General features: G+C 43.9%; 2 protein-coding genes and 1 non-coding gene across 6 annotated transcripts in view; 1 reads left to right on the forward strand and 2 right to left on the reverse strand.

Annotated features, from left to right (window-relative positions):
* lgals8a (galectin 8a) overlaps positions 1-12,777 on the reverse strand; it is a 34,493-nt gene extending 21,716 nt beyond the window's left edge. For 2 of the 3 annotated variants that reach the window (XM_068045294.1, XM_068045296.1), the window contains exon 1: positions 12,680-12,776. In XM_068045294.1, the coding sequence (XP_067901395.1) occupies positions 12,680-12,757 (78 nt within the window). In that variant the 5' untranslated portion in view covers positions 12,758-12,776. Of the gene's footprint in view, positions 1-12,679 lie in introns of all 3 variants that reach the window. The other variant, XM_068045293.1, reaches the window with a different exon arrangement.
* LOC137376540 (alpha-actinin-2-like) overlaps positions 12,770-27,111 on the forward strand; it is a 113,722-nt gene continuing 99,380 nt past the window's right edge. Inside the window, exon 1 of one of the 2 annotated variants that reach the window (XR_010976272.1) lies at positions 12,770-13,135. Coding sequence is in view for 1 of the 2 variants with exons in the window: in XM_068045292.1 (XP_067901393.1) it covers positions 12,968-13,135 (168 nt within the window). In the remaining variant the exon portion in view is untranslated. The remainder of the gene's footprint in view (positions 13,136-27,111) is intronic. The other variant, XM_068045292.1, reaches the window with a different exon arrangement.
* Positions 21,416-21,488, reverse strand: trnak-uuu (transfer RNA lysine (anticodon UUU)). The gene has a single exon. It is a non-coding gene; the product is annotated as a tRNA-Lys (tRNA).

Raw genomic sequence — 27,111 nt, forward strand, 5'->3', positions numbered from 1 at the left:
TATTATTTCATACTCCTCCTCTTTCAACACAATGTCTGCATCATCCCTCTCCTTTGTGAAGACAGAGACAAAGGGCTGAATTTAAGAGCCCTCTGAGGTCGGGGATTGTGGCAGGGGGGCCGGAAAATTCTTCTGGGAGAGGCCCGCAACAACCTCCGAAGCTGAGAAAGCCCCGTCATATTTTACTGGTGGCGGCAAGGCCTCGGTGTGGCCCCACCCCCACCACCGCTTGGCGGCGGGGCCTTCATTTTAATATGAAAATGAGATTAAAATGAAAGAATAATTACCTACCTGGTAGTAACAGCCGTACCACGCTAATATTCCGGCTGCCGGCCGGAATTCCCACACCTTTGGAAGTCCGGAGTGGGGTGGAGTGAAAATTTCAGGGCAGGAATGGGGGATGGAGAGGGGAGAACTATTGTAATTGGTTGTGCGGATGATGGGAAGGGGTTGAAGGGCAAAGGTAACCAGGTTTGGGAGGGAAGGTTAGGGTTGGGAATTGGATGGGATAGGCCCAAAACCGAACATTGGTGGGGGAGGGGGGGATGCAGAAGAGGGGATTCCAGCTTTTATTTCATTTTTCACACAAGTTTCCAATTAATGTCCCTTTAAAAATTCAATTGTTACTGCAGGGCTTGAAGCCCTTTAAAAATGGCGCCAGGCCAGTGCAGTGGTGCCGTTGCCAGGGATGGAGCAGCTGCATTCTCTACGTCATTGGGAGCGGCCGCTCCGCCCCTTCCATTTAAATGAGTCCCCACGCAAAATATCAGGGGGCTCAGCGACGGCGCATCCGTGCCTGAAGACTGCCGACAGCACAGCGCACCGCCGTGATTTGCAGCGTGCTCACAACTTTCAACCCAAAGTACTCATTAAGAACCCTGCCCACATTTCTTGCATTCACACATAAGTTACCTTGTATATCTCTGATAGGCCCTACCCTTTCCTCTTGCTCTTAATGTACTGATAAAACATCTTTGGGTTTTCCTCGCTTTTACCTGCCAATATTTTTTCATGTCCTCTCTTTGCTTTCCTAATTTCCTTTTTAACCTCACCCCTGCACTTTCTATACAGCTCTAGGCTTTCTAAAGTATTAAGTTTTTTGTGACTGTCATAAGCTTTCTTTTTTTGTTTTATCTTAACCTGTATGCTTCTAGATAACCAGGGGGCTCTAGATTTGGCAGTACTACCCTTTTTCTTTGTGGGGACATGTCTACACTGTGCCCATAGAACCTCACTTTTGAATGCCTCCCCACTGGTTTGGCACTGATTTTCTTTCAAGTAGCTGTATCCAGTCCACATTCGCCAGATCACCTCTCAGTTTCATAAAATTTGCCTTCCCCAACTTTAGAACTTTTATTCCTGTTCTATCTTTGTCCTTTTCCATAATAATGCTAAATCTAACTGTATTATGCTCACTATCTCCAAAATGGTCACCCACTGCCACTTTATCCACTTGCCCAGCTTTATTTCCTAAGACTAAATCTAGAATTGCGACTCTCTTGTTGGACTTGTTACGTGCTGGCTAAAAAAAGTTCTCTTGAATGCAGTTCAAGAATTTTGTGCCCTTTGTGCCCTTCACATTGTTTGTATCCCTGTTGATATTAGTGTAGTTGAATTCCCCAAAAATTATTGCCCTATAGTTTTTATTCTCAGAAATTTGTCTACATATTTGTTCTTCTATCTCCCTCTCACTATTTGGGGGTCTATAGTACACTCCTAGTCGTGTGGCTGCCCCTTTTTTATTTCTGAGCTCAACCCATATGGCCTCATTTGATGATTCATTTAGTATATCATCCCTCCTCACAGCTGTAATTGATTCATTAACCAATAATGCTACACCCCCTCCTTTTTTGCCCCTCCCCCCCCCCCCCCCCCAGCATCCTGCCTGAAAATTCTATATCCAGGAATGTTGAGCTTCCAGTTTTTCCCCTCTTTAAGTCAAGTTTCCATTATAGCAATGATATCATGCTGCCATGAGTCTATCTGTGCCCTCAGCTCATTGGCTTTATTTGTTACACTCCTTGCATTTAAATAAATAACTTTAACAAATTCCTGTGCTATACACCTTTTAATCTTTGCTTCTTCTGTCTTTCAGAATCACTTGTTAATTTTCTGCCTCCCGTTCCCTGCTCTGAATTTATCCAGGTTCCCATCCACCTGCCAATCTAGTTTAAACCATTACCAACAGCACTAGCAAACCTTCCTGCAAGGATATTCATCCCAGTCCTGTTCAGGTGCAGACCGTCCGGCTTGTACAGGAACCACCTTCCCCAGAACCGGTCCCAATGCCCCAGAAATCTGAAGCCCTCTCTCCTGCACCATCTCTCGAGCCACGCATTCATCTGGTGTCTTTTTCTATTTCTATACTTACTAGCACGTGGCCTCAGGAGTAATCCAGAGATTACTACCTTTGAGGTCCTGCTTGCTAATCTCTTTCCTAACTCCCTAAACACAGCCTGCAGGACAACATCCCTCTTTCTTCCTATATCGTTGGCACCAATGTGGACCATGACTCTGGCTGTGCACGCCCACCCTCCAGAATGCTCTGTAGCCGCTCGATGATATCCATGACCCTTGCACCAGGGAGGCAACATACCGTCCTGGAATCATGTCTGCGACTACAGAAACATCTGTCTGTTCCCCTAACTATAGAATTCCCGACCACTATAACTCACTTCTCTTTTCTCCTTCCTCCCTGCACAGCTGAGCCACCCATGGTGCTATGGTCATGATTCTTGCTGCACTCTCCTGAGGAACCCTTTCTCCCTCCGGGGACTCCTGCACTACCTGCCTTGTCCTTCTTGTCTGTCTGGCAGCCATCCAGTCTCTCTCAACCTGCACTCTCTTAAGCTGTGGGGTGACCACCTCCTGAAACTTGCTATTCATCTCTCAAATGCACTTCAGTGACACCAACTGTTCCTCGAGTTCCAAGATTTGGCGCTGGAGTTTTTGCATTTGGTGGCACTTTCTGCACATGTAGTTGTCCAGAACATGGGGAGGGTCCTGGAGTCCCCACATGGCACAGGATGTGCATTCAATGGGTGTGACCAGCCCCACCATGCCTCAAATTATTTATTTACTGCACTAAAATTGGAAACCAGCTCCTTCCACTGTACTGAAGTAAGAACGAAATGCTAGAAGGTAAAAATAAGTAGAAAAAAAGCACCTCCTCCCCCCTTCACCAAACTCCCCACTCACCAATCACACATCTCCACACTCTGCTTGCTATCTGCACTCCGTTTGCAGGCTGCACCCAGACCTCTGTATTTATACTCTCAGCATCTACCCTGTCAAGCCCCCCCAGAACCTTATATGTTTCAATAAGGTCGCCTCTCATTCTTCTAAACTCCAATGAGTATTGGCCCAATCTGCTCAACCTTTCCTTATAAGACAAACCCTTCAGCCCAGGAAACAACCTAGTGAACCTTCTCTGAAGTGCCTCCAATGTAAGTATATCCCTCCTTAAATAAGGAAACCAAAACTGGAAACAGTACTCAAGGTGTGGTCTCACCAACACCCTGTACAGTTGTCGCAAGACTTCCCTGCATTTATACTCCAACCCCCTTGTAATAAAGGTCAACATTCCATATGCATTCCTAATTACTTGCTGTACCTGCATGCTAACTTTTTGTGATTCATGTGTGAGAACACCCAGATCCCTCTGCACTGCAGCATTCTGTAGTCTTTCTCCATTTAAATAATATTTTGCTTTTCCATTCTTCTTACCAAAGTGGATAAACTCACATTTTCCCACATTATACTCCACCTGCCAAATTTCTGCCCACTCACTTAACCTTTCTATATCCCTTTACAGAATCTTTGTATCCTCCTCACAACTTGCTTTCCCACTGATCTTTGTATCGTCGGCAAATTTGGCTACAATACACTCGGTCCCTTCATCCATGTCATTAATATAGATTGTAAATAGTTGAGGCCCCAGCACCATTGACACCGCTCTAGTTACATTTTGCCAACCTGAAAATGATCCATTTATCCTGACTCTGTTTTCTATAAGTTCGCCAATCCTGTATTCTGAACATCATGGGCCCTTATCCTGTGCAGTAACCTTTTACACGGCACCTTATCGAATGTTTCTTGGAAATCCAAATACACTACATCTACGAATTCCCCTTTATCCACACTGCTTGTGACATCCTCAAAGAACTTTAATAAATTTGTCAAACACAATTTCCCTTTCATAAAACCATGTTGACCCTGGTTGATTATCTATTATGATTTTCGAAATGTCCTGCTGCCATTTCCTTAACAATGGATTCCAGCATTTTCCCAATGACATATGTTAGACTAACTGGCCCACAGTTTCCTGCTTTCTGTCTCCCTCCTTTCTTGAATAGGGATGTTACACTTGCAGTTTTCCAATCCACTGGACCTTTCCAGAAGCTAGGGAATTTTGGAAGATTACAACCAATGCATTCACAATCTCTGCAGCCTCTTTTAAGACCTTAGGTGCAGGCCATCAGGTCCAAGGGACTTAACAGCCTTTAGTCCCATAAGTTTGTCTAATACTTTTTCTCTAGTGATAATGGTTGTTTTAAGTTCCTCCCTCCCTTTTAGCACTTTCAAAGAGCCACCACAGGCATGATGGGCCGAATGGCCTCCTTCAGCGTTGTAAGACTTTATGGGCTGGATTTGGTTCTCCCCCAGGCATTGGGTTCCATGGTGGGTGGGGCTGAAAATGCCTCCGGGAGACGGCCGCCATGCACCCTGAGAGGGCCCGGCCCGATATTGCGGCCTCATGGCAGCCCCCCCCCCCCCCTGACACTTGTTGACGGGACCTCCATTTGAATTTTAAATAAATGAAAAATAATTAATTAATGACACTAACATTGCCCCCTGAATTCCCGCTCCGATCTTCATCCTGGAGGCCGGCACGCCTGTTCCTTTGCATCCCCGTCCGGGGAAACAGGGCACCACACTGGTGAGGAGGGGGGGGGGGGGGGAGGAGATAATTTTCTCTGGTGGAAATGGGGTCAAAGTAACATCATGGGCATAGGGGATGGTGGAAAGGGTTGTAGGTGAAAGTTTGTGAGGGGGGGGGGGGGGAGATCAGATTGTAAAGGTAACTGTTTTGGCGTAGAAAGGGCAAATAATTAATGTAATGGTTTTTGGGTAGGTGGGAGAGGGGAAAAATAAATGTTTTTTATCATTCACATTATCTTTCAATATTTAAATCTCCCAGTAGGGCCGACAACCCTTTAAAAGTGGTGTCAGTGCCTGCGCACAGGCAGCTGACGCCATTGCCGGGGACGGACAGCCCGCCCGCCTCTGTTGAGAAATACAGTATACCAAATTGAAAGAGGTACAACTAAATAGCTATTTCACCTGGAAGGAGTGTTTGGGCTCCTTGATAGTGGGAAGAGAGGAGGTAGAAGGTCAGGTGTTGCATCGCCTGCACTTAAATGGGAAGGGACTTTGTGAAGGGGAGGGGCTCTTGGGGGTGATTGAAGAGTGAACCAGGGTGTCATGGACGGATTGGGCTCTTCGGAATACGGAAAGGGGTGGGAAGGGAAAGATGCATTTAGGGGTAGTGGGCGGGGGAAATGGTGGAGGATGGATTTAAAGGCTGGTGCAGTAGAAGGTGAGGACAAGGGGTCTCCTGTATTATGATCCCGTTAGGGACCATTAACTTTTAAAAAGAGGAAGTCGAATTCCCAGTTATTACTGAAAGAATTCCGCCACAAGATTTCACATTTGAAACAAAAAACTTTACTGAACAAGAGTTAAACAAATCAAAACACTATTAACTTAACACTACAATTTGGAAACACTTATATTTTAAACTTTAAAATTTTAACAGAACATGAAGACATATACTCCGAACTCTAAATCTCAACAGAACACCCCTATTCAACTGTTACTTCCCCCAAAAATTTCCCTATACATTACAGGATCTTGGTGGTTTGTTCACTTTTCCTGGGACCAATCCAAAGTGTACCACATCTCTTAGGAATTCACTTTGATTTCCTTAGTTTCTCAGCTGCCTTCTGAGGTCTGAAGTCACCTCCTGAATCTGGATTTCGCAGCTTGAGCAGGGGCCTTACTCAAAACAGAAACACCCTGGTTCCCGATGGCCTCTTTGCTCTTGAGTCCAGCTGACTTCCAAAAGCCAATTGCTAGTCTGAAGCCAACAGATTGTCCCCAAAAAAAACTGTTTGTCCAAAAGCCAACTGACTGACTGTGTCTGTAAACACACAGATCAAAAACCAGACACCCCCGTATCATCTATCTGTATAGCAACGTGGTACATATTTGATGTCCCAGATAGCAATTTAATTATTTCCAACTCCAAATCTTCTCTTTGATCTGGGAAATCATACGAATAACTTAAACCCTTGACTGAGGTAGGTGCAGACACACTGTCTCCACCGAGTTAAGAAGGGCTCCTATCGTTACACTTCCCAATATGACCTTACTCTATAAACATGGGCCACCCTTTGATTTGTAACCACCCTAGGCTTGTTTGCCAGCTTCTCAAACCTTTTCTCAAACAATTTTAATTTGTCTTGCATTAAAAAAATTCAATTCCCAAATTAAAAGCTACCTGTAGAAAATGAATACAAACCATGAACCAGATGATCATAACACCTGGTTCTGGGAGGGAGGGAAGGGGGCAATCGAGGGCCCTATCAACTGTAGTGGAGGGGAATCCTTGGTTCAGACAAAAAAAAATCAAGATATACAGAAATCACTAGAATGCACCACAGGACATGCGCAATGTCAGTATCATCACCCTCTATAAGAACAAGGGTGACCGCGGTGACTGCAACAACTACCGTGGAATCTCCCTGCTCAGCATAGTGGGGAGAGTCTTCGCTCGAGTCGTTTTAAACAGACTCCAGAAGCTGGCTGAGCATGTCTACCCTGAGGCACAGTGTGGCTTTCGAGCAGAGAGATCCACCATTGACATGCTGTTCTCCCTTCGCCAGCTACAGGAGAAATGCCGCGAACAACAGATGCCCCTCTACGTTGCTTTCATTGATCTCACCAAAGCCTTTGGCCTCGTCAGCAGACGTGGTCTCTCCAGACTACTAGCAAAGATGTCCACCAAAGCTACTAAGTATCATCACCTCATTCCATGACAATATGAAAGGCACAATTCAGCATAGCAGTGCATCATCAGACCCCTTTCCTATCCTGAGTGGTGTGAAACCGGGCTGTGTTCTCGCACCTACACTGTTTGGGATCTTCTTCTCACTGCTGCTCTCACATGCGTTCAAGTCTTCAGAAGAAGGAATTTTCCTCCACACAAGATCAGGGGGCAGGTTGTTCAACCTTGCCCATCTTAGAGCGAAGACCAAAGTACGGAAAGTCCTCATCAGGGAACTCCTCTTTGCTGACGATGCTGCGTTAACATCCCACACAGAAGAGTGTCTGCAGAGACTCATCGACAGGATTGCAGCTGCCTGCAACAAATTTGGCCTAACCATCAGCCTCAAGAAAACTAACATCATGGGAGAGGACGTCAGAAATGCTGCATCCATCAATATCGGCGACCATGCTCTGGAAGTGGTTCATGTGTTCACCTACCTAGGCTCAACTATCACCAGTAACCTGTCTCTCGATGCAGAAATCAACAAGCGCATGGGAAAGGCGTCCAATGCTATGTCCAGACTGGCCAAAAGGGTGTGGGAAAATGGCACACTGACACGGAACACAAAAGTCCGAGTGTATCGAGCCTGTGTCCTCAGTACCTTGCTCTACAGTAGTGAGGCCTGGACAACGTATGTCAGGCAAGAGTGATGTCTCAACTCATTCCATCTTCGCTGCCTCCGGAGAATCTTTAGCATCAGGTGGCAGGACCGTATCTCCAACGCAGAAGTCCTCGAGGCAGCCAACATATACACCCTACTGAGCCAGTGGCGCTTGAGATGGCTTGGCCATGTGAGCCACATGGAAGATGGCAGGATCCCCAAGGGTGCATTGTACAGCGAGCTCTTCACTGGTATCAGACCCACTGGCCGTCCATGTCTCCGCTTTAAAGAAGTCTGCAAACGCGACATGAAGCCCTGTGACATTGACCACAAGTTGTGGGAGTCGGTTGCCAGTGATCGCCAGAGCTGGCGGACAGCCATAAAGCAGGGCTATAGAGTGGCGAGTCGAAGAGACTTCGCAGTTGGCAGGAAAAAAGACAGAAGTGCAAGGAGAGAGCCAACTGTGTAACAGCCCCGACAACCAATTTTACCTGCAGCGCCTGTGGAAGAGTCTGTCACTCTAGAATTGGCCTTTATAGCCACTCCAGGCACTGCTCCACAAACCACTGACCACCTCTAGGTGCTTACCCGTTGTCTCTCGAGACAAGGAGGCCAAAGAAGAAGACGACTAGAATGGAAGGTTGCATCATCAGAACAGATGCGACAGAGAAAGAGGAACTGGGAAAATGGATTAGAGTCATAACAAGAAGCAGGGTGAGAGGAAGTGTAGTCAAGATAGCAGTCGGAGTCAAAGTTCCACTTCATATATAGTTCACCCACCTTAGCCATGCTATGTGGTAGGAGAAGCAAACAGATTCAAAATCTTACAGATAATTCAGGAACATCTGTGGAAAATTGCTCTCTGATTCCAATAAGGCAATGAAGCAAGTTCTGAAAGACTGCTGTTGCCTATGGCTCATTACAATCATAATTAACTAGCAACCTAATCCCTGTAACTAAAAAAGCCATCTTCTCTTGTTAAGCTATTCCCTTTTGAACTGAATGTTCAAAAATTCAAAAGCACCAGAACACTAATCCCCATGTGACTTCACTAGCTCCCAGTCCACTTTAACAAATCCCCACATCACCTTTTGTTACCCACCTTTTACCCACATGTTAATCCAGGTTGATAGTTTGGCATTTATCTCACGAGAAAGCATGTTGTCAAACAGCCTGTTACGTGGGACTCTGCCAAATGGCTCTTAAACTCCAGGTAGATAATATCTATTGCCTCATTTTTATCCACCAGATTGGTAATCTCCTTAGACAATTCAAGTAAATTGAATAATATTTTCAACCTGGTGATTATGGATGAGATGAAAATTCTTTGTTACCTTTTCAAATTTCCTCCTGAGACCACCACCATCTTCTCTTGACCTTTATATCCAAACAACTTTGCCATTGAACTTGCTTGAAATCACTGAAGGTCTCCTCAATTTTACAACCCTTATATTGACAACCCTTTAATTGTCTACATTTCTGGAGAAATGAATGGAGTTGTCAGCTTTCCAAAGCTGTGAATTTATTACTTACTGAATTCAGAACATGGTTACTCCTAATTAACATTGTTACAATCCTGTGAGGAAGGTGTATAGGGGTTCCTCTCAGCCTTCACCTGGTCTTACCGTAACAGGGTTTAATTTTAAACACAGTGTTTTCAGCTCCCCCTTGGTGAATCCTTGTTCACTGCTTTCCAATTATAAGGTAAAGAAACCAGCACAAACAGGCTTTCTTAGATTAAAAGAAGAAAAGTTGAAATTTATTAAACTTGAAGTTTTAAACTCTAATTCGGTTGACATCTACAGATACGCGACACACCCACACTAGCATGCAAATGCGATACACACATGAAAATAGAGACAGAAAAGAGCAGAAGAAATAAAGTGGAAAAGTTTGAGGCAATAGCTGAAGAGTTTTTGTTATGGTTCTCCGAGCTCAGTGTTGAGTCCTTGATTGTAGGTAGATCTTGCTTTTCGTTGGGGCCCAGTATTCTTCTTAAACCTTGTTCCCTTTAGGAGACTTTTCTCTCTTGGGGTTCATGTGTTTTTAGTGGATTCAGAGGCTTGTGAGAAAGAGATGGGAGCAGACAGGAGAGATCTTCTCAGTCCAGGAGCAGACAGACACTCTAAGTTCAAACTGTTTGTACAATTCAGAAAAACTCTGACGGGCACCCCCCCCCCCCCACCACACTTTTACTTTTATCTTTAGTTATTTTTTATTTTATTTTTTGTGTTTATTTTAGTTTAGTTTGTTCAGTTTGTTTCTACTGTGCCTACCCACTGTTTTTTTCATGTTTGTGCTTGTGGCTGTTCAGTTTTCAGTCCATTAACACCCTATCTGTACTAATGCTTTGTCTTTTAGCACACCATTAACGTATTGTTTGCCTTTGCTCCATGACCTTCTGGTCAGCTATTCTGTGACCTCGTCCTACCAATACCTTCTCTTTTGTTATCTCTTGCCCTACCCCCCGCTTTCCTTGCTTAAAATCTTTTACATTTCTTATATTTGCCAGTTCTGAAGAAGGGTCACTGACCTGAAACATTAACTCTGCTTCTCTTTCCACAGATGCTGCCAGACCTGCTGAACATTTCAGCACTTTCTGTTTTTATTTATTACTTTTTAATGCTGGGAGACATTTTAGAATATAGTTTCCAGTGTTGTTTCCATGTGAAACTAATATACTAAATAGCTCTTGTGATGAAAACCCCACATGACAAATGGAAATATTAATTTCATCATGTAGAACTTTGCCTGGGACTTTTACTGGAAATTGTAACAAATAACTTTTAAAACAGAATAGCTAGCAGCCAAGATGGCCACGCACAATTTGCATATGAAAAAACCAAAGAACTAGGCTAGAGACAGATGTGATAAACTCAGCCTAGCCAGAACAATGGGTGTTCTCTGATTCAACTTCCCCCATCAAGTATGTCTGAACAGCCTGGGGGGAGAGCCTTGAATTTCAGTGACCATTCCAGAAGATTCTCATTCAAACACAAAGAGGTGATCATGTCATGTGACCACTTATGCAACTCTGGGAGTTTGTGCACAGCTTTGAAAAACTCAGAAGGGAGACAGTAACTTAAAATCATCAAGGACACAGCATCGCTCTGCTCTCTCTCTCCAGTAGAGATCCAAAGAAGCCTCAAGCTACAGCTGGTGGAAGATAAGTCCACAGATCCTTACAGTCAGCATCTAGGGGAAAAGGATAAAGGCCCTCTTCTGCCTTCCAGAACCTGAGAAGGAAGTCCGACCCGCGCACGTGGCCCAGCGAGGACTTCAGGACTACAACTTCAGCTAAGGACTCTGGGTCTAAGCTTCAGTATTTAAATTCCATTTTTATTACGGACTCTATTCCAACCTCCCAACTCTGTTTTTCCCTCTGTAATCTCTTTGTGTGTGTGAGTGGCTCTTGTGTGAATGCATATCTTATTTTTAGTCATTTTAACCAGTTTAGAGTGATAAAGATAATAAACTTACATCTTTCTTGTTTAAACTCAAGAAAACCTGTCTGATTGGTTCATTTGCAATTATATTAGAGGAATAGGAGCAAGTGATCACTGAGGTGGTAAATGACAAAAGTGACATTTTTAAAAAATTACTTAAAAAAAATTCTTTGATATATTTAAAAGTGGTAACCCGGTGCAGTTTGATTAATACAGCTGAAAAAGCTTTTATTATTTTTTTAAAAAGCATCTTAATCACTGTGTTAAAAGGATAAACCCTGTTGCGGTCAAACCAGAGAAGGGGTGAAAGGGGAGCCTGAGACCCCTTCCTTACCTGGTCGTAACACTCTGCCCTTAGTTACTGCAGATATTTATCCATATGTTTTAAACACCAGCAATAAAAATGCACAATTAGGCATCAGTGTATTTAGAATTCTTACTGGAACAGTACCAGGCAGTAAGTATACCACAATTATTGTTTGGGTAGTGCAGCATTTACAATAGGGGTGAAAGCCATTAAATGAATGCAAGGAATGAATTGTAAAATCATAGAATGGTTACACACAGGAGGCCATTCAGCCTGTCGTGTCCATGCCATCTCTCAGAAAGAGCAACTGGGCTTGTCCCACTCCCTTGCCCTTTCCCAGCAGCTCTCAATTTTTTTCTTTACAGAATTCATATTTCTGTTTTGAAAGCCCCAATCGTATCTGCCTCCACCACATTCTCAGGTAGTGCATTCCTAACCACTGTTTTCCTCATGTCACCATTGCTGCTTTTGTCGATCATCTTAAATCGGTGTTCTCTGGTTCCTGACCCTTCTGCCAATGGGAACAGTTTCTATCTACTGATTTTTAACAGTTCTATCAAAGCTCCTCTCAACCTTCTCTTCTCCAAGGAGAACAAGCCCAGCTTCTCCAATCTATCCAAGTCCCTCATCCCTGGAACCAGTCTCGTAAATCTTTTCTGCACCCTCTCTAAGGTCTTCACATCCTTTCTAAAGTGCGGTGCCCAGAATTGGACACAATACTGAGGCCCAACCAGAGATTTATAAAGGTTCATCACAACTTCCTTGCTTTTGTACTCTATCCCCATTACTTATAAAGCCCAGGATGCCGTATGCTTTTTCAACCACTTTCTCTTCCTGCCCTGCCACCTTCAACAATTTGTGCATCCCCAGGTCTCTCTGTTCCTGCAACCCATTTAGAATTGTGCTCTTTATTTTATTTTCTCCTCTTCTCGTTCTTCCTACCAGAACGTTCCACTTCATATTTCCCTGCATTAATCTTATCTGCTATTCCACCAGCCCCTCTATATCCTCTTTAAGTCTATCACTCTCCTCCTCACAGTTCAAATTTTTGCCGTCATCTGCAAATGTTGAGTTTAGAACTTTTCTAACGTCAAGGTCCCAAAGCACTATCACAGGTTGAATTGCTGTGTGTTTTATTTTTGGACTGGCAGAGACAGTTCTGAGGTGAGGCCGCTCTGTGGCACTCCCCTCCCCTCCCCACCCAACCCACCTACCTTCACATTGCGGTTGCATTGTATCCATCCTGCGCGTTGTATCCATTCCCGGATCACGTGCCCGTCGCCGCATTCCATTCCGCCCGGCGCGGGCGCGCTCTCACGTGACCGTGGCTATTAGACCAGAGCGGCGGGCACGCGCTGGGCTGCTTGCTGACAGCCCGGGGCAAGGTGAGGAGGCAAATCTCCTAGTAACGGGAACAACACCAGCAAGCTGGTAAAGTGCAAAACTAACCTGCATAGAGAGAAGAAAAATAATAGCAAAAGATTCCAATTTGTGCTGCTGCAATGACCACAATGACCCACGTCCAAAGCCATACGATGACCGAGGTAGAAGAAACCGTGCATTATAATCACCACAACTATGAGAGCGAGCTGGAGGAGTACATGATGCAGGAGGACGACTGGGACAGAGACCTCCTGCTGGACCCTGCTTGGGAGAAGCAGCAGAGAAAGGTCGGTAATTTTTTTTTTAAAGTCCAAGTGCCCGTCATTCTGTTACTTCAGATAAATATTAAGTAGAACCAAGTCTTTAAAGTTATTTACGAACTCCACACATGTGGTAACAAAAGTACAAGTCACTGTCAGCCAAATGAATTAGAATAGATTCCAGCTCGCATGTTACATCTTGCGCACACTAATGCAAAGCGACCTTTTTCACAGGTATCAATAATAGCACGATTGCAATAACTTAAAAAGGATTGAGAATAGATGCAATTATTCCTTGACAAATAGGACAAGCTTTTGTGTACACTGGTCATGAGTAAACTATTTGTATCAGTTTTCTGATAAAGTTCAAAAGTCATGGTAAAAAGCTGCTGATGAAAACCATTTTTTAGTTTTGTATTCAGCAATTACAGCAGAATACAGTTACGATATATAATGAATCTGATACCAGCATGTTCATATTGTTACTCCAGTATGTGACAGGGGAGTTTGTAACAGCTGTTGATGTCTTTAGGATTAGAATGGATATGACACCTAATAATAACTACAGCACACTGAGTATTATCATCCTCCTAATCCACTGCATTTAACCGGAATTATTTGCAGCAGTTGCTCTCACATTCAGTTGATATTGATATAAATCCATGTCAAACACCATTCTTTAAATGCTTTTTACTTTAATTACTTAAAAATTGCAGTATTGTCTTCGCTGAACTGTAATAGCTCCAAGCCCCATTGTGCACTGAATTTAAAATCCCCATCCGCAAATCCTTTCATGGCTTCACCCTTGCCCGTCTCTGCAACCATCTATAGTCCTACATCCCAGCTACAACCTTTGATCCACTGATGTTGCCCTGCTGGACATCCCTCATCAGTGACAGAACCTTCTGGGATGTTATACCTGCTTCCAGGAACTCGCTCCCTAACTCTGCTTACTGATGCAGAAACCAAAAACAACATTTGAAAGAAGTGGGTTGGCAGAGAGGGAAAGCAATTAGACTGCCTTCAGATGCTCAATAAATTACTGAATATAACTGAGAAATGTTTTGGCAAGCAGTGCATGGACCCTAAAAATTATCTAAATATAATGCAGCAGAGTTTTCTGTTTCTGAAGCTTGGGCTATTTATCATGTGAGTGTTTCAAATACAGGAATAGTCGTTTGGTAGTACAGAACTTGAGTATTTCTGAAAATAGAGACATGTTGTCGAAGTCTTGCACTCATCAGGACAATCACGAGAATAACCAATGTAAGGGAAAACAACAACTTATACTGCTTGAGAAGAGAGTGCTGATTGGTTGGCAAGTGAACTCTAATTGGATGAGGTGTTGCCATGGAGAATGCACCAATTTATGGTGACTGACAGTTAACTGCCAAGCGTTGTTTGAAATTTAAACCAGGCAGCTTGACTCTGATTGGTCAAGGCTTTGCTCTACGGAATGAGCCAGCGAATGGCTGTCACTTATTTTGTTCCGCTGAAACAGGCGCAATGTTTGTACATATTCTTTTTTTCTGTCTGCAAAGAGGAGGGCCCTGTGTATTAATATATGTAGTTTCCAGTACGCTCACATGCGCCACACTGCGAGCCCTACTGACAATCTTAAATTGGTTGTCAGTGTAATTCTTAGCACACTGTGGATTATTTAGCAAATGTTGTCTAATTGGGGAATCATATCTATTGTTGTACACTGTTTCATTAGAACATCAGAAAGGTTAACGACCTGAAATGTTAACTGTTTCTCCACAGATGCTGCCTGACCTGCTGAATATTTCTAGCATTTTCTGTTCTTAATCTATTAAGGGAATCTGCTCCCACCATCCTGTATGATTTTCCTGTGTTTACTCTTCCGAATGATCCAGTAGACGTAGGAACAGGGATGTCTGCACCATTAGTTGTTGCATTTTAGGGTGCAGAACTTTACATTTTCTTTTTGTTTTGTGTGTTAATTTTAACAACTTATTTGGTTTAGTTTATTGAAGAAAAAGTAAGGATTTGTAGGGCTGACTTGTCTCTTTTCCTGGTTAGCTCTATCTTTTGCACAATGCAAACCCTCTAACTCGAGCGTTGCTTCCATCAGGTATGTGCAGATATTATGTTGGCTTCTGCTGAAGGAAGTACTCCATCTGTTTCAGGATCAGATGAGAAGGTGTTAATATCACACCAAGCCAAATTTACCCCTCCATCCCACTCTAACATCTGGATTCTGAATGAAAGGATGTCATAGAATCTTACAGCACGGAGGAGATTATTTGGCCCATCATGCCTATGTTGGCTCTTTGAAAGAGCTATCTGATTAATCCCACTAGCCTGCTCTTTTCCTATAGCCCTTCAAATATTTTTCCTTTCTAAGTATACAATTCCCTTTTAGGCAGTGCATTCCAGATCATAATTACTCAGTGTATTTAAAAACAAGTGTCTCCCCATCTCCGTTCTTTAGCCAATGACCTTTAATCTATGTCCTCTGGTTACTGACTCTCCACCACTAGTAACAGAGTGAAGAAGGAGAAACTATCAAAAGCCTTCATAATTAGACTTGGTTGGTTAGTACCTGACTGCACCCTGCATTTGTTTCAAGTAACTGAGATTCCAAAGAGCCAGGAAAAGAAAGTGATTTGCCTCCGAGAGGGAGGAAAAAGTGGAGAATAAGGCCCCCTGGGATTTTTCTCTCGATCTAGCTGTAACACTATTTGTAGAGGCTTCTTAGCTTGGAAGTAGTGTGCAGGGACCTAAAAAGAGAGCATTTACAACATAACAGATGCAGTCATAGATCTGTGCCAGTTTCAAGTTCCTATCAGGCATGAGAACAGAAAGTGGTGGAAATACTCAGTAGGTCCGGCAGCATCTGTACAGAGAGAGCGAGAGAGAGAGACCCTTCATCAGAACTGGCAAAAGTTAGACATGTAACAGTCTTTGAGCAAGTGAATGGGGCAGTGGGGGGCGCTGGTGTCTGGGGGGGGGAGCAGGGGGAAGAGCAAGAAGAAAGAAGGTCTGTGTTCTGTCAGGCACTGGGCTGCTCGGTGGAGCTAAATGACCTTGCACCAGTTGTCGTTTACATGCTGATATTTTGGAGAGGAGCAGGGGAATTAATGACTCATTAGTAATGAATAACAAGGCATTCAAAAAATACTGCACTGGTTATAACACCACTAAATGGAAAAATGTTAGGTGGTGGAAGTACTTATTTTCACTGTGCTGCAGATTTAGAGATAGTATTTTATGCTTCCTCCCCGTGGCACATTTTAGTGAAAAATATAAACACTCTAAGAATTAAGCATCATTCTATGTGAATTGTTGGATTCCAACTCATTCTGATGAAATGACTGTAGTCATCTTTACTACCAAGGGGGAAAAGTTTCTATTTGTCCCTCTTTTTACTTTAGTATAAGGTAGATTTTACAAATTTGCCCTCCTGACATGGAACTTTGCATCCCAGAGGACATATCAGGAATTTTCAGGTGCAGAGATCAGCGAGCCCCACAGAATTTTCTGCCTAATTTAAAATTTTAGCCTAAAAAAATCTATGATTCACATGCAAGGCAAATTGGTTTGCCCCGTTTTCTGGGTGCAGATTGTGATTCACAATCTGTTCTAATGGGGCAAGCCCAACGTAAATTTGTTGCTTCCATGTCATTTATCTGATGGTAGCATTGGGCCGAGTGGCTTCCACATTGCTGCTTGCATCTGTGTGCTGCTGGTTGCCTCCACTCAGCAGGGCACAGAGCAGCTTTTTGCTGATAGCAGGTGGTGCAGCCAGCCTTCTGTTCTTAAAGGCAGTCTATCCCTCTTAAAGGGAAGCTGCACTTAATTACAGGAGGCTTCCTGTTGAATGCTATGGTGGAATTCTAAAAAAGGAAAACAGAGATGAGACGACATTTTTTTCTCTCAGAGGGTCGTGAGTCTTTGGAATTCTCTTCAAAAGGCGATGGAAGCAGAGTCTTTGAATATTTTTAAGGCAGAGGTAGATAGATTCTTGATAAGCAAGGGGGTGGAAGGTTATCGGGGGTAGGCGGGAATGTGGAATAATCAGTTCAGCCATGAACTTATTGAATGGCGGAGCAGGCGTGAAGGGCAGAGTGGCCTACTTCTGCTTCTAATTTGTACGTTTTCAACTCCCAGCTCACTCTCATTCTGCTATCTGGCACAATAATGAGTGTGCTCCAGATGGTGACCATAGATCTTTTGTTTCCACAGCCAACAACTGCATCCCTCCCCCACCACCACCCCCACCCCACTCCAACCAACTCCCCAACCTTCCCTCACATCAAACTTCCCCTTCTGCTTTTCTGCTTTCAGATACCTAAGAACTGCTACCATCCGAGCCACAACAGGCCCAGGACTCTATGACTTGTTCTGACACCTGTACCCACCAGCTCAGATACTGGCACGGCATGTACCTTGCAGACTAGTATAGAATTGGTGAGTCACATGCTGCCATGCCAGGGCTAAGGGATGGTTTGTTTGCCAACCACTGGATGGTGAAGTCACAGACAAGTTCCGCTACAGTGAACTTGGATAAGGACCTTGATGAGGTGACATACAGAAAATGCTGATGGGCTTTCACACCAAGATTCTGGGTGCATTGACTGGCTTCCAGAAACACTCCACAGTTTGTGAAAGCACTCTGGAGTGTGTAGTGAGTTCATGAATTTGGCAGTGACTATTGCTGCATCTTCACAGGAAGTGCAGAGTACTAGGTCACTTTTCCATACAAAAGCTGCAATGGATATGGGGGCCACGATGCCCTGTCAGTCACTCTTGTTCCCCAGAGAGTGGCGAATTCAATGTACATGCACAGTCACTTTTCTGCATGCTGCCACTGCTGCATACAGACAGGGAGACTGAGAGGGGGGAGCTGGGCGCTGGGCAGGAGGGGTTGAGAGAACAAGAGGCGGAGAGAGGCAAGCAGAACTGCACAGTTTAGATAGAAAGGAAATCAGGATTGGGCAAGCACCAGGAGACCAGCAAAAATCTATCAATCTCAGATTTAAATTTATTAATTGAGCTGTGGGAGTTGTCGTCTTTCAGATCATAAGATCATAAGAAGTAGGAGCAGGAGTAGGCCGTCCGGCCCCTCGAGCCTGCTCCGCCATTCAATAAGATCATGGCTGATCTTTTCGTGGACTCAGATCTACTTACCCGCGTTCTCACCGTATCCCTTAATTCCTTTATTATTCAAAAAGATATCTACCTTAGCTTTAAAAACGTTTACTGAAGAAGCGTCAACTACTTCACTGGGCAAGGAATTCCATAGATTAACAACCCTCTGGGTGAAGAAGTTCCTTCTTAATTCAGTCCTAAATCTGCTCCCTCTAATCTTGAGGCTATGCCCTCTTGTCCTAGCTTCACCTGCCAGTGGAAACATACTCTCCACTTGTATCTTATCTATTCCCTTCATGATTTTATATGTTTCTATAAGATCCCCCCCTCATTCTTCTGAATTCCAATGAATATAATCCCAATCTACTCAGTCTCTCCTCATAAGCCAACCCCCTCAACTCCGGAATCAACCTAGTGAACCTCCTCTGCACCCTCTCCAGTGCCAGTACATCCTTTCTCAAGTAAGGAGACCAAAACGGCACACAGTACTCCAAGTGCGGCCTCACCAGTACCTTATACAGCTGCAACATAACCTCTCTGCTTTTAAACTCAATCCCTTTAGCAATGAAGGACAAAATTCCATTTGCAATGAGACGTTAAACTGAGGTCCCATCTGCCCTCTCAGGTGTACATAAAAGATCTTATGGGACTATTTAAAGAAGAACAGGGAGTTTTGCACAATGTCCCAGACAATATTTATCTCTCAACCAACATCACTAAAAACATATCTGTTCAAACAAGCACCAAGACGTAGCTTGGCTGGTGGTGAGAAGGGCCCTCCCCGTCAGATCCTTCATGCACACCCGAAGTCTCACCCCCTCCGCTCAATGCCCCCGCGGTGGCTGTGGTGGGGAAGAGACGGTTGCCCACCTCCTCCTGGAATGTGTCTTTGCAAAGCAGGTGTGGAAAGAGATGCAGTGGTTTTTGTCGAGGTTCATCCCAAGCAGCTCTGTAACACAGGAGTCTGTGCTCTACGGGCTGTTCCCAGGGACGCACACCGAGACAAACATCAACTGCTGCTGGAGGACTATCAATTCGGTGAAAGACGCCCTTTGGTCTGCCCGAAACTTGCTGGTCTTCCAGCGCAAAGAGTTGTCCACCACCGAATGTTGCAGACTGGCACATTCCAAGGTCCAGGACGACGTGCTGAGGGACGCACTAAAGCTTGGGGCAGCCGCAGCAAAGGCTCAATGGGGAAAGACCACAGTGTAAGATCCCCCCACTAAGCTGAACTGAGGGGCTGGATCCATGGGAAACCCCTCGAACTATATCGGGAAAATTTTATGTGCTGTAAATGTAAAAATGTACATGGCATGACAATGAAATGGAAGGGTTGTGAGGTAACTCATGATTGTATTGAAGGAAACTGATCATCTTTGCACTGTTTGTATTTTTTGACTTGATGCTGTTTTAAACTGTTTGGGAATGTAATTTTTACAGATTTTTATGAATAAAGTATATTTTGGAAATAAATAAAAACATATCTGGTCATTATCTCATTGTTATTTGTGGGATCTTGTGTGCAAATTGGCAGCTGTGTTTCCAACATTACAACAGTGACCACGCTTCAAAAAAGTACTTAATTGGCTGTAAAGTGGTTTAGGATGACCTGAGATCATGAAAGGTGCAAAATAAGCAAAAGTCTTTCTTTCTCTCAAACAATCCCCCCTCCCACCAAACCATCCATGCTTAAATTGGGCAAATAGCACAAACCATTTTCCATTATGATTACTCTCAATTACAAAGTCGCTACTTACAGTGTGTTAAGCATACCAGTTATTTCAGGCAGAAACAGGTGTTCAGTGAGTGGCCACACCTCATTAAGGTGCATTTATCTATTATACTTAATAACCCCTAAGAGAGTTGGGTTACAGCTTGCACTCTCTGCAGTAACAATGACTGTCAGTCAGTAGGTCGCACCTCGTTAAGGTGTAATTGCTCTGCATACTTAATCTTCTTTAAATCCAAAGGGATTTATTGAAGCACTGGAGCTTGCCTTGAAATATGAAACAGTTCATTTGCAAGTGCATGGAATCTGCGGTTCCGACAATAGGTCATTGACCTGAAACGTTAACTTTGTTTCTCTCGCCATAGATGCTGCCAGACCTGCTGAGTATATTCAGCATTTTCTGTTTTTATTATAGTGGAATCTTGTTGCACCAAATAGTTTGGGCAAATAACAATGTTGAATGGACAATTTATATGAATTTAGTTACAATGTGTATAGCGGGCAAGTTGTGTTAGCACGAACGTGTACGTCATAGGCAATGGAGACTGTACCTACTGCCCTGTGCCAACATCATCTGCAAACATGGGTCAAGTTCCATACATACGCTGACAATATCCAGTTCCAGCTCTGTTCTTAATTCCTACAATGCCTTTGTGTTTTCAGGCTGTTTGTTCTTCAGTTATAAATTGAGGAGACCAAAGCTATTATCTTTGTCTCCTCGCAACTCTGTCCCCTCCTCCAGGATTCCATCCCTTTCCCAGCCATTGTCTAAGGTCAAGCAAGTCTGTTCACAGTCTTGGCATCCTATTCAACTATGAGTTGTGCTTACAATCTCATACTCTTCATCAGAAAGTTCCATCTGCATAATGTCATCTGCCTCTGCTGCTTCTGAAACACTCATTCACAGCTTTGGCACCTACAGATTCGACTATCCCATTGCTCTCCTGATGAACCTCCCATTGTCCACGCCTCTTAAACGTCAGCTCATCCAATGCTTTGTTGCCTGTGTCCTATTGTAGCCCAGGATCCACTCACTTATCACTTCTGTCCATGCTTACCTGCATTAGATAGCAGCCCTCCATTGACTCCAAATTTAAAATTCTCATATCTGAGTCCACTCCCTTTTTTATTTATTTTTATTTATTTAGAGATACAGCACTGAAACAGGCCCTTCGGCCCACCGAGTCTGTGCCAACCAGCAACCACCCATTTATACTAACCCTACAGTAATCCCATATTCCCTATCGCCTCCCTACACTAGGGGCAATTTACAACGGCCAATTTACCTATCACCTGCAAATCTTTGGATGTGGGAGGAAACCGGAGCACCCGGCGAAAACCCACGCAGACACAGGGAGAACTTGCAAACTCCGCACAGGCAGTACCCAGAATCGAACCCGGGTCCCTGGAGCTATGAGGCTGCGGTGCTAACCACTGCGCCACTGTGCCGCCCAAAATACTAGCGCCCGAACAGGGACATGAACCCTGGACCCTCCGATTAAAAGTCTGATGCTCTACTGACTGAGCTATCCGGGCAAATTTCTGTAGCTTCCTCCTGTCCTACAAGCCCCCTGAACTCTTTCAGCCATCTAGAACCCACACTCAGGGATTCCCTCTCTAAACCCCTCCACCTCTCTACCTTCCTTTCCTCCTTTATGAGTCTCTTTAAAGCCACCTCTCATCATCACTGAAGTGTTTGTCTGGTTGTGGAGGTCAACATGGGCTTCTGTGAAGGTGGCTTTAGGCTGAACTGTTTTTTTGATTAAACATTTTCCATTACTAAAGGACATAGCTGCGAGACTGGGTCTGCGGCAGGTGGTGGGGGAACCAACACGAGGGGAAAACATACTTGACCTTGTCCTCACCAATCTGCCTGCTGCGGATGCTTCTGTCCATGACTGTATTGGTAGGAGTGACCACCGCACAGTCCTTGTGGAGACGAAGTCCCGCCTTCAGTTGAGGATACCGTCCATCGTGTTGTGTGGCACTATCACCGTGCTAAATGGGATAGATTTCGAACAGACCTAGCAATGCAAAACTAGACATCCATGAGGCGCTGTGGGCCATCAGCAGCAGCAGAATTGTACTCAACCACAATCTGTAACCTCATGGCCCGGCATATCCCCCACTCTACCATTACCGACAAGCCAGGAGACCAACCCTGGTTCAATGAAGAGTGAAGGAGGGCATGCCAGGAGCAGCACCAGGCATACCTCAAAATGAGGTGTCAACCTGGTGAAGCTACAACACAGGACTACTTACGTGCAAAACTGCATAAGCAGCATGCAATAGACAGAGCTAAGCGATCCTATAACCAACAGATCCGATCTAAGCTCAGCAGTCCTGTCACATCCAGCCATGAATTGTGGTGGACAATTAAACAACTAACTGGAGGAGGTGGATCCACAAATATCCCCATCCTCAATGATGGGGGAGCCCAGCACATCAGTGCGAAAGATAAGGCTGAAGCATTTGAACAATCTTCAGCCAGAAGTGCCGAGCTGATGATCCATCTCGGCCTCCTCCTGAAGTCCCCAGTATCACAGATGCCAGTCTTCAGCCAATTTGATTCACTCCGCATGATATCAAGAAATGACTGAAGGCCGGATACTGCAAAGGCTGTGGGTCCTGACAATATTCCGGCAATAGTACTGAAGACCTGTGCTTCAGAACTTGCCGCACCCCTAGCCAAGCTGTTCCAGTATAGCGACAACACTGGCATCTACCCGGCAATGTGGTGTGAATGGACAGAAAAATGAACAGCCCTGGCCTAAAGCATAAACATGAAAAAAAACAGTGGGCAGGCACATGGTAAGAAAAATGAATGATGAAACAAAGTAAAATAAAATAAAAAGAAAAAATAAAGAAAAAATAAAAAAATAACTGAAAATAAAAAGGGGGAGGGGCCCCCGTCATGCTTTCGATGTTCAGTCCGGCAGACTGTAGCTTGCTAATCAGTAAATGAGATGCTGTTCCTCAAGCTTGCATTGATGTTCACTGGAACACTGCAGCAATCCCAGGAAAGATATGTGGGCATGAGAGCAGCGGGTGGTGGTGGTGGTGGTGGTGGTGGTGGTAGTGGGGGGGGGGGATGAAATGGCAAGTAACCGGAAGCTCGGGGTCATACTGCAAGTTCATTTTCACTATATTGAGTTCCTAATCTCAGCCAATGTTTGTGGGAAGGTGTAGGGAAGAAGTATAGCACAGGGCAGAGATAAAAATCAAGGAATTGTTTCTACCATGCAGTTCTAAATAATTCCTAGTGAAGAGCAAGAGCAGTATTGATGGCCTTGGAACAGGCTATTAACCTTCTCCCCCTCAGGAGCAGATTTCTGCAAAGGAGAATGGAGAGTTGTGTACCCTCCGTTCGTTTTGAGAAGTAGCAACATATTCTTAGAAAAAGATGTGGGGGTGGGGGGGGGGGAATTCCTGTTCCTCTTGGTCCCACAAAAAAAAATTCAGGTAGTTTTGAGTGGCCTCCTGCAATCTCATTAAGGACCACTTGTTGGGCAACTCAACGCCAGTAAAAAAAAAAAAGAATCCAATCATTGTACTTCACATTTTCAAGCAGTGTCCCAAAGTGCATCAGACAACCCTGATTTTCATAGTTAAAGTAGCCTCTCACCTAAAACACTAGCCGACTTGAGACCACCCAAAATAGCAGCAGCATAAATGGGCCTACAAGTGACTCGATATCTTTTAGCTGTACCACTCCATTTACACCAGACAGGCTGTAAAAGTAGCTCTGTGGTTGTCATTATTAGTAAATATTATTCATGGAATAGTCTGTGTTTGGGGGAAGGAGAGGTTTCCCCATTGCCTTTTTCTCTTGAGGGATGGGCAAATAATGGGATCCTGCCAGCATTGCCCATCTCCTGAGACCAGGTAATTATATAAAAAAAAACTTATTTTCACTAAAAGATGCATTGTCTCTGTTTCAACCACTCCCTGCACAAAGGATAATACCAGGGATGAGATGCACAACTGTAAGGAGGGAGCAGTGCAGTGGGATTAGTTTGGGATTGTTCTCGCAAAGAACTGACACATACTCAGTGGGCTGAAAGAACTCCTTGTGAACATTTCAGTTACTGTTTGTGGAATCTCACTGTGTACAAACTGGCTTCCACATTTGCTTACATACTTACAGTGACTACACTTAAAAAGGAGTTAAATATATGCAAAGTTAAAGACAAGACATCCCAAGGGCTCCATAAAGCTCTATGTATCAGGAAATTTATTCTTCATTTCTTTCTAAGCCTCCATAAATTAAAAAGCGGGGTACTCAGTATATCCTGGATTACATGTTGCCAATGAGTGGGCAAACTCTTAGTTCCAAACATTAAAATGTGGTCATACATAGTGTATCCTAGTCCGCCTTCCATTACAGCCCTGTTTGTGCACTGTATGGGAAGTGAAAATACCACGTTTGTTCAGTAATGGTTGGCTTTTTGAGGTTGGGACTAAGGTATATTTTTGGTGCCGAGTAGAGGGAACTCTCCTGTTGTCGGTAATGTACCTAAACTGGAAGTGATTAAGCACTTTAACATTGCAGCAATAGTTGCGAGGGCACAGTGGCCTCCTGGCACTGAGCACCCCTATTTATATTTCCATCCAGCGCTGTACTCCAAAAAGTAGTGGGCAGAAAAAGAACAGGGTAACAGCTCCTAAAGACGTGTGGGGGGAAAAAAAGGGTCTCCGTTGCCTCTAAAAATAAAATGTAAATTGGATAGTTTATATTTCAAAATACAGCTGATAAGAGAACAGCACATTTGCTCATGGCTCCAGTTGTTGTGGATTCCATTTCCCAGGAATAACGGTGAAAATATCGCAAAGTTGGGTACTGCCAGTTCAGGATTTAGTGCATGTGCCTCAAAGCTTTGTAAGTAACACAAGCTAGAAATACTGATTGTACATGTCATCACTATAACTTTGCGATGTGGGTGACTGCATTATATAAGCACTGTGTCAGTTTACAACTGGGAGAAAGAATGTGCTGCTGTTTTCCTCGAAGTGCAACAGTTGGCATTGTTGGCGGACAGCCTCTCGAATCTATACACAACCTTGACATTTAATAACTAGAGTAGTCTGATAATTTTAGGAACAATGATCATGGCTTGCTTTAAAAAGACAAGTGTTGACATTGCTGCCCCAGACACAATTCTAAGAAGTATGGATGGGTCAGTTCCCTTTAACAATCTGCAATGGTCTTGTGTTTCCGTGGAAAGTTTGTTACATATTTTTAGTACATTTTAATGACTGTGGTGGTACCTTGAATGCTAGGGACCCTCAGTGCCCTGGAATGGTTGCTGCTCCTGAACACGCTTCATTAGTGGCTACTGGAAAGCGCAGTCATGTGGATGTCAGGCTTGGGACAGTACCAGGCCTAGAACCGAATCAGGTACAACTACGACTGCTACTTTCCACTGAGATCAATAGCTTGGTGACACTTAGGCCTATGGTTTCCTCCACCATTCTGTGCAAATATTGTCTGGGATGGTGGTGAAAAAGGGAGGAACATTCGGTGATGAGGCTTAAGCTGCACTTCTACCCCATTTTCAGGTTTTCTTGTCCTACTGGAATGGCTGCCCCATTGCTGTCTGCTGTATGTAAATGCCAGTAGGTAGATGGGGCCTGCCAGGCTTCCACCCACCACCAGTGTCTTCACCGAATCCAGAGACCAATAGAAGAGTGGCAGTATGCTCTGACATAACCGCGGTAAGCTGCTTCAGGAGAGAGGGCAGAGTCGCAGCCTACTCTCCCTTCTTTTAAGCGCCATCAACTTTTTAGGCCCTAGTTTTGGCGAAAGCCTAAAAAGAAATTCTCTCTTCTGTTTGGGGATCTTTCACCTTTTCACAAGAGCATCACTAGAATTGTGCCCCATTGCAAACTCCTTTTAGGTGACAGGGAGCTTGATAAGAGCCAATTCTGCATGCCTAATGAGCCATGATGCAGGAAAATTGTTAAGGTTATGGTAGGATAAAACCAACAAGCGGATGTCCTGCCCTGCAACCATCCCACCAACAAGAGGGAAATCCAGCTTTTGATGTCTAGGCCAACACTTGAACATAGCTTAAATTCAACACAGAATATTCTGCAAATGCTCAGCAGTTCGGGCAGCATTGATGGAGAGAGGAAGGTAGGGTTAACGTTTCACATTAATGCCCTTTGTCAGAACCAGGAGATGTTGTAGATGAACAGCTTTTAAAGAGGAGCAGGGCCAGGGAAGAGGTGGTGGTGGAAAGAATGGCCTCGGATTAGGTGGAGGACAGGAGATGATTCAATGACAGAAGTGATATTTTTGTTTCTGTGTGTGTATTTTTCAGAAGCTTGAAGAAAATCTTTGTTATTTGTGTAAATAGAAGTTAACTTTTTAAGCATATGCACTGCCAGTGCAAAATTTTAAAGTTAGATTAGTCAGAAATTGGACTTGACCTTATGAGCCAGCGATTGAAAGTTACTCAAGCACACAGATGTTGCTTTATGGATTTAAATGTAAAATAGAAAGACAAGTGTCACGGTGGAGGGGACGGGGCAACAAAAAAAAAATCCAGCTTTTGGCAAGTCATTGAGTCATTATGGTACAGAAGGAGGTCATTCAGCCCATCAAGTCTATGCCAGCTCTCTGTAGAGCAATCCAGTCAGTCCCTGTAGCCCGGCATTAAGTTTATTTCCCTTAAGTGCCCATCCAATTTCCTTTGGAAATCATTCATCATTCCCATGAACAAATTATTGCATGATTGGGTAAAGGAGTATAGGGGGTGAAATTGGCTTTCAGTAATAGTGCAAGCTGGGCAATAGTGAATCCACACCCCACTTAACACTGCAGCTGACATTGGCATCAATGGAAAAGAAATCGAGCAAGGTGTTAAAGGAGCTGTTGATTTGCTATCACCTGTTTTATTTGAAATTAATTTTATTAAAAGTTTCATGTTCTGTCTTCATTAAGGTACAGTGTTTTTAAGAGACTCATTTTTAAATAATTATAAATCACATTCTTTAGGCAGGGCTTCTTTTTTGCAGATGTAAATTATTTAATATACTTGTATTAAAAAAAGTTGATTTGATTTCATAATCTATCTGATTCTGTCTTTCCTCACTCTATCTCTGGACCAGCTGGAATGGGAGATTTAACGTTTGCTGTCTTGTCTCCATCACTGTA

This window comes from Heterodontus francisci, chromosome 13 (genome assembly GCF_036365525.1).
Source record: "Heterodontus francisci isolate sHetFra1 chromosome 13, sHetFra1.hap1, whole genome shotgun sequence".
Lineage (NCBI taxonomy): Eukaryota > Metazoa > Chordata > Chondrichthyes > Heterodontiformes > Heterodontidae > Heterodontus > Heterodontus francisci.